The 8,130-nt window shown below is 42.0% G+C and overlaps 2 protein-coding genes across 2 annotated transcripts; both read left to right on the plus strand.

The window, feature by feature from the left end:
* The first annotated feature begins 541 nt into the window (after positions 1 to 541).
* On the plus strand, positions 542 to 4,270 carry LOC131425723 (uncharacterized). The gene is made up of 3 exons (XM_058587824.1): positions 542 to 820; positions 879 to 4,106; positions 4,262 to 4,270. The coding sequence occupies exons 2-3, from the start codon at positions 1,107 to 1,109 to the stop codon at positions 4,268 to 4,270; spliced, it is 3,009 nt and encodes a 1,002-aa protein (XP_058443807.1). The 5' UTR covers positions 542 to 820; positions 879 to 1,106.
* LOC131437677 (uncharacterized) lies at positions 4,064 to 7,738 on the plus strand. Its single transcript, XM_058607184.1, has 2 exons — positions 4,064 to 7,507; positions 7,566 to 7,738. Exon 1 carries the CDS (start codon positions 4,305 to 4,307, stop codon positions 7,254 to 7,256), a length of 2,952 nt encoding a protein of 983 aa, XP_058463167.1. The 5' UTR covers positions 4,064 to 4,304; the 3' UTR covers positions 7,257 to 7,507; positions 7,566 to 7,738.
* Positions 7,739 to 8,130: the final 392 nt, after the last annotated feature.

The following is an 8,130-nucleotide window of genomic DNA, read 5'->3' on the forward strand; positions in this document are numbered from 1 at the left end:
TTTTGAACGAAATTTATCGGGTCGTTCAAAAGTTATAGTCGAAAACGTAAATGTTGTTCTCATATGAGAGATATTTTGACATTTTAATAATTTTTGTATGAAGGCACCCAAAAAAGCACTTCTAGATGTGCGATCATTCGATTTGTTATATTATTAGCTAACTCTGACGAAATTTTGAATGAAATTTATCGGGTCGTTCAAAAGTTATAGTCGAAAACGTAAATTTGTTTCTCATATGAGAGATATTTTACATTTTAAAAATTTTTGTATGAAGGCACCCAAAAAGGCACTTCTAGATGAGCGATCATTCGATTTGTTATATTATTAGCTAACTCTGACGAAATTTTGAACGAAATTTATCGGGTCGTTCAAAAGTTATAGTCGAAAACGTAAATGTTGTTCTCATATGAGAGATATTTTGACATTTTAATAATTTTTGTATGAAGGCACCCAAAAAGGCACTTCTAGATGAGCGATCATTCGATTTGTTATATTATTAGCTAACTCTGACGAAATTTTGAACGAAATTTATCGGTGTAGACGCACCATCCAAAAACAGCAATCAGTGAGTACCGCCGGAGTAAGGACAACATACATTTGAAAGGAGATACCGTTATACCGACGGGTGACAGGTAAAGATATATGTAAAGTTGTTATGCGAAAGAGGGAGAAGAAAAAAAGTATAGCATAAGTCAGAAAACAGGAAAAGCATAGTCTAAATAGTGCAAGAAAGGTGATAGATAAAGCTACTTAGAAATATTTTTATAGTCGGTTAAAAGGGCGTGTGAATTGAAAGAAGGAAATTTGAAATTTATATAAGGTGAGGAAAAAGATAGAGTATAATATTTATCCATTCTAAATCATTTGAAATACCGTAGGAGAGATTTCGTAAGCATTCGAACTAGTAACCTGAAATAGAAGAGAAAACTATAAATGTAAGTAAGAAAAATGAATTTAAAGGAAAGTGAATTAAAATTGATTTGTATGTTTTAAAAATAAATAGTTTTGAGCTGACTCAACCAAAAGAGCTGCTACGGAAATTTTGTTTGTTTTTTTTTTTTGTGAATTCGGTTTACAGTAGTTCCGAACAATCTCAAAAATTTATAATGATTGGTTCAAACCCTAACCCCGAGAATCCCGAACAGTCTGGCTACAATTGCGCGGCTTGCCATCGTCCCGATAACGATGAAACGAATATGGTATTTTGCGATCACTGTCAAAGATGGTATCATTTCGGTTGTGCAGGTGTTAATGACGACGTACGAAACATTTCCTGGAGTTGTCCGGATTGCGAAGCATGTGAGTCGGATGTTGCTGATTCGTCTGAGCTTCAGAAAGAACTGGAACAGTTAGAGGAAGAGAAGAAAAAGCAAAAACGGCAAATTGAAAGAGAGATGATTTTGCACCGGAAGAGACTGCAAATGCAGCAGGAATTGCTTGATATGCGTCAGCAGCTGGAACGGGAGAAGCGGAATATGGAATTGGAGTTTGAGAAGGCGCAGTTGGAAAAGAAAATTGCGGAAGAAGAAGAGCATCAGAAGAATCTGAACGAAATGCGGGCAAATATGAATGAAAAGTTGAAATTGTTGAAGCTGAAGCGAACTGTTGAAAGTGATGTTGGAGAGTTGCAGAGCAATAAAGAATCTGCCGTCGGGCGTGTAGAGAAGGAAGGTTCAAAGGAGAAAAGTCAAAACAGAACAATAGCGGAGAAAGCGAAAGCAGGAAAAATAGAGCTCGAGAATAAAAAGTCGAGAAAAGGAAAGCCGGAAACTGCTGATCCGATATTAACGAGTTGTTCCGATATTCGAGGAGCGTACCGTAAACATTCTACACCGAAGGTGACGGATAGGGTTATCAACAAACAGGACGGCATCCCATACAATCTACCAGAGAGCTTTCCTTTGAATCGAGATAATGACGTTACACCATTCGGTCATCCGGAAATCCCGAAAAAGAAGGAAAACAATAGCGGCGGGAAAATGAAAATAGTGCCTGAAGTTACGGAGTCTGAAAGTGAAAATAGTTCAACGGATAAAAATGACATTTCGGATGAAGATAGCTATAGCGATACAGAAAGTTACGTAGAAGACGAAAATAGCTCGGTGGATGAAGAAGATAGATTCGAGAAAGAAGATGGCAGCGAAATGGAAAAAGAGAGTTCTGGTAAAAGTGAAAATGATGAAGTACCAGCAAGAAGAAAAAAGGAGACGCAACTTCGCAAGCATCGTAGCCAATACGACCCGACAAAGGCTCAGCTTTCTGCGCGTCAGTTTCTTTCAAAAAAGTTACCAGTCTTTTCTGGGAAATTAGAAGAATGGCCTATGTTTATAAGCAGCTACGAAACGTCAACGAAAGCGTGCGGATTTTCAGATCTAGAAAATTTGGCACGTCTTCAGGAATGCTTGAAAGGTGAAGCGTTGGAAGCGGTAAGAAGCAGACTACTGTTACCAAAAGCTGTCCCAAAGATTATTGAAACGCTAAGGATGTTATTTGGCCGTCCAGAGAAACTCCTCAACATGTTATTAGTTAAAGTTCGAAGTACAGCGTCCCCGAAAGCAGATCGTCTGTCTAGTTTCATTAGTTTTGGGATAATAGTGCAGCAGTTAGCTGATCATCTCGAAGCCACCGATCTTACAGCTCATTTAGTAAATCCCATGCTTATCCAAGAGCTGACTGATAAGCTTCCGGCGGCCACGCAGCTACAATGGGTGCGTTATCGAAGGAAAAGCAAAGTAGTAACGCTGCGAACACTGTCCAACTTTCTGTCAAATATCGTGAAAGACGCAAGCGAAGTGGCGTCGTATGGAGATGCAGCACGATATATAGAACAAGGGTTCCGAAAAGGAAAAAAGGAAAAGTACGATGGATTCGTACACACTCATAGTGTAGAACAGTCAAGCGTAGTGAAAGCAAGAGGTGAGAGTTCCACGACGAAGGAACGAAAACCCTGTCGGATTTGCGGTAGAGTGGATCACAGAATAAGAAACTGTGAAATGTTTCGCAGATTACAGTTAGCTGACCGCTGGGATGCGGTCCAAAAGTGGCAGTTATGCCAGGTGTGTCTAAATGAACACGGAAATGCTGAGTGCAAGTTGAACATCCGTTGCAATGTTGAGTCTTGTAGAGAGCGCCACAATTCGTTGCTGCATTCAACGGTACCCATCATACGCTCAAATTGTAACGTTCATGCAATTCAACGCAAACCTTCCATTGTATTCCGAATGATGCCTGTTACCTTGTATTGCGGAAGCTGTAGTGTGAACACGATCGCATTTTTTGATGAAGGTTCTTCATACACGTTGATTGAGAGATCGCTGAAGGACGTGCTAGGAGCTCGAGGTGTGATTCAACCGCTTCGGGTGACATGGACCGCCGGAGTCTCGCGACTCGAAAAAGGTTCGCAAAAAATAGATTTGTGTATTTCGGCGAAAGGTTCAAGACAACGTTATCCGTTGAAAGGCGTCCATACAGTAGAAAATCTCAAGCTGCCGCAACATTCGCTTGATGTGCCGCAGTTGATACAGCAATACACTCACCTTCAAGGGATTCCGGTGGCAAAATTCCAGCAATCCACTCCACAAATTCTCATTGGACTAAAAGACATACACTTGTACGCACCAATAGAGTCAAGAATAGGTCAACCGGAGGAACCGATTGCTGTTAGATCGAAACTCGGATGGACTGTCTATGGACCGACGAGCGAAGCACATTTCGATACCGGATTAGTCGGACATCATTCATGTAACACCGTATCAAATCAAGAGCTTCACGATCTATTGAAAAGTCATTACGACATGGAGGAAACGGGAATTTCGGTGGCATTGCTTCCAGAACCGGAAGAAGACAGACGTGCTCTCGAAATACTGAAAGCCACGACAGTGGGAATAGTAGATCGATTTGAGATAGGACTTCTATGGAAAGATGATGATCCAAGTTTTCCTGACAGCTACCCTATGGCTCTGAAACGTCTACAGAGTCTTGAAAAGCGCTTAATTAAAGATCCCGAGCTGTATGAGAAAGTTCGCGGGATGATTGCAGAATATCTGGCGAAGCGATACGCTCATAAAGCTACGCTGTCTGAGTTGGCTGCGTTCGAGAGTCGAAAAGTTTGGTATTTGCCTCTAAACATAGTGCATAACTCAAGAAAAAAGAAGTATCGCCTGGTATGGGATGCTAGAGCCGCAGTCAATGGAGTGTCACTGAATTCGAAGTTATTAAAAGGTCCAGATTTGTTAACTGCACTTCCAGCAGTTGTTTGCAGATTCCGTGAGCGAGTGATAGGTTTCGGAGCAGATATAAAAGAAATGTATCATCAAATGAGAATACGCGAGTCCGACAAGCGCGTGTTGAGATTTCTATTCCGTAACAATCCCAATACTGTTCCAGAGGTCTATGTAATGGACGTGGCAACTTTCGGTTCAACCAGCTCACCCTGTTCAGCGCAATATGTAAAAAACTTGAACGCGAAAGAGTTTGCCAGGCAATTTCCAGAAGCAGCTGAGAAAATCATCAAAAACCACTACGTCGACGATTATTTCGATAGCGCAGACACCGTTGAACAAGCTGTAAGGTTGGCAAAAGAAGTTCGGCTTGTACACGCAAGAGGAGGTTTCGAACTTCGCAACTGGGTATCGAATTCCAAGGAGTTTCTGGAAGCCATGGGAAAAGAACGAACCGACCATGACGTTCGTTTCAGCGAGGACAAAGAAACGGGTCTAGAACGGGTGTTGGGAATCGTCTGGAGTCCAACTAACGACGAATTTTCGTTCTCAATCCAATTAAGGGACGATCTCGTGCCATATATTTCAAGCGAAAAGCTGCCAACGAAAAGAATCGTCATGAGCTGCGTGATGAGTTTCTTCGATCCGTTAGGGCTGTTGTCGATTTTCACGTTCTACGGAAAACTGATAATCCAGGAGCTATGGCGAAGTGGATGTGATTGGGACCAGCAAATAGTTGGAGAGAGTGCTGAGAAGTGGAACCAATGGATAAGCAGACTGCCAGAGGTCGAAGATGTGCGCATACCTCGATACTTTTTCCGACGCACTGATACACTGGACTACAACAGCGTAGAACTCCATGTGTTCGTCGATGCAAGCGAGATCGCGTACGGAGCAGCAGTTTACATTAGAATAGGGGCAGCTGATGGACCGAAGTGTTCTCTGGTGATGGCAAGATCAAAGGTCGCTCCGCTAAAACACCTTTCGATTCCTCGTTTGGAGTTGCAAGCGGCAGTAATGGGAACCAGGCTGGCGAATTCTGTTGCTGAAATACTATCCTTTAAGCTGAAACAGCGATATTTTTGGAGTGATTCGAGGACGGTGCTATCATGGATTCATTCGGACCACCGAAGATATAAACAGTTCGTTGCGTTCCGCATTGGAGAAATCCTTGATCTGTCAAATCCAACAGAGTGGCGATGGGTTCCAAGCAAATTCAACATAGCCGATGCGATGACCAAATGGAACAAAAATCATACAATGCGATCTGATGGTCCCTGGTTCCGTGGCCCATGTTTTTTATATCAGTTGGAAGAAACCTGGCCTGAGCAGGATAGGATTAAACCGAACGTGCAAGAGGAGTTACGAGCATGTTTTCTATTTCACGATGTTGAAACAAAAGAACAAATTGTGGATGTGACACGTTTTTCCCGATGGAAGATTCTAGTTCGAACAGTAGCGTGCATCTATCGGTTCATGTCAAACTGTCGAAGGAAGCGAGATGGCTTAGAGATTGAAGCAATTCCGGTACCTGTTGACTGGCAGCAGCGAGTAAAGCGTAGTATACCTGCGATAATAGTACCTTTAACACGAAAGGAGTTCCAGAAGGCAGAAGCGTATCTCTGGAAATCAGCGCAAGCAGACGGGTTTCCGGACGAAATAAAGGTGCTAAAGAAAAACCGTAAGCTGTCGTACGAAAAAATGCACGAAATAGAACATGACAGCTATCTTTACAGCATGAGTCCCTTTTTGGATGAACAGGATGTATTACGGATGGAAGGTAGGGCTGCCCGAGGTTCATCATTACCATTTGAACTGAGATTCCCGATAATTCTGCCCAAAAGGCATACGATTACCGACAAACTTCTTGAATATTACCATCAGCAGATGGCCCATGGTAATACTGAAACTGCTGTAAATGAAATACGACAACGCTTCCGCATCCAGCATCTTCGAACAGAAATGAAAAAGATAGAGAAAGCTTGCGTACGCTGCAAAGTGAAGAAGTGCAAACCGAGACATCCAAGAATGGCACCACTTCCAGTATCACGTGTAACACCAAACCAACCACCGTTCAGCTATACCGGTGTAGATTTCTGTGGCCCATTTACAGTAACCGTAGGACGTCGTTCGGAGAAAAGATACGTTTCGTTGTTCACCTGCTTGACAACGAGGGCCGTACACCTTGAGGTCGCTCATAGCTTGACGACTCAAGCGTGCTTGATGGCGATACGTCGTTTCGTGTGTCGGAGAGGTAAACCGATCGAGTTCTTTTCCGATAACGGAACAAATTTTCAAGCGGCAAATAAAGAAATCGCTAGGGATATCGGAAACAAAGCTGCAGAAATGTTCAACGACTCCAGAACCCAATGGAACTTCAATCCGCCGAGTGCCCCACACATGGGCGGGGTTTGGGAAAGACTGGTGCGGTCTCTTAAGGCAGCGTTAGCCGTCATCGATGACGGACGAACGATAACCGACGAAGTATTGCTAACTGTACTGGCGGAGGCCGAAGATCTCATTAATTCGCGTCCTCTAACGTACAGGTCACTAGATCCAGGAATTGAAGAAGCCTTGACACCTAACCATTTTGTCCGAGCCGTGGGAACTATACGAACACAATGCGCCGTTCCCCCAACAAATGACGCTGTAGCTCTAAGAGACCGTTACAAACGATCGCAATTGTTAGCAGACAGACTGTGGACTCGGTGGGTTCGTGAATATATGCCGTCAATCAATCAGCGAACCAAATGGCACACGGAGTCACCTCCACTAGCAAATGGTGACTTGGTTTACATAGCAGATGATATCGTACGGAAGAACTGGATCCGTGGAATCGTCGTTGAAGTCTACAAGGGAGCAGATGGGAGAATCAGACAAGCCCTGGTGAAAACAGCGAAAGGTAAACTGAAGCGGCCCGTTACGAAGCTCGCTGTTCTTGAAGTGCAGGATCGTAAATCTGGTTCAATCGAAGAGACTTCACCAGAGTTACGGGGAGGGGCTGTAGACGCACCATCCAAAAACAGCAATCAGTGAGTACCGCCGGAGTAAGGACAACATACATTTGAAAGGAGATACCGTTATACCGACGGGTGACAGGTAAAGATATATGTAAAGTTGTTATGCGAAAGAGGGAGAAGAAAAAAAGTATAGCATAAGTCAGAAAACAGGAAAAGCATAGTCTAAATAGTGCAAGAAAGGTGATAGATAAAGCTACTTAGAAATATTTTTATAGTCGGTTAAAAGGGCGTGTGAATTGAAAGAAGGAAATTTGAAATTTATATAAGGTGAGGAAAAAGATAGAGTATAATATTTATCCATTCTAAATCATTTGAAATACCGTAGGAGAGATTTCGTAAGCATTCGAACTAGTAACCTGAAATAGAAGAGAAAACTATAAATGTAAGTAAGAAAAATGAATTTAAAGGAAAGTGAATTAAAATTGATTTGTATGTTTTAAAAATAAATAGTTTTGAGCTGACTCAACCAAAAGAGCTGCTACGGAAATTTTGTTTGTTTTTTTTTTTGTGAATTCGGTTTACAGTAGTTCCGAACAATCGGGTCGTTCAAAAGTTATAGTCGAAAACGTAAATGTTGTTCTCATATGAGAGATATTTTGACATTTTAATAATTTTTGTATGAAGGCACCCAAAAAGGCACTTCTAGATGAGCGATCATTCGATTTGTTATATTATTAGCTAACTCTGACGAAATTTTGAACGAAATTCATCGGGTGGTTCAAAAGTTATAGTCGAAAACGTAAATGTTGTTCTCATATGAGAGATATTTTGACATTTTAATAATTTTTGTATGAAGGCACCCAAAAAGGCACTTCTAAATGAGCGATCATTCGATTTGTTATATTATTAGCTAACTCTGACGAAATTTTGAACGAAATTTATCGGGTCGT

Source organism: Malaya genurostris, chromosome 1 (assembly GCF_030247185.1).
Source record: "Malaya genurostris strain Urasoe2022 chromosome 1, Malgen_1.1, whole genome shotgun sequence".
Classification (NCBI taxonomy): Eukaryota; Metazoa; Arthropoda; class Insecta; order Diptera; family Culicidae; genus Malaya; species Malaya genurostris.

Coding starts and splice junctions, on each gene's coding strand:
- LOC131425723 (XM_058587824.1), top strand. CDS start 1,107: ATGATTGGTTCAAACCCTAACCCCGAGAATCCCGAACAGTCTGGCTAC.
- LOC131437677 (XM_058607184.1), top strand. CDS start 4,305: ATGTATCATCAAATGAGAATACGCGAGTCCGACAAGCGCGTGTTGAGA.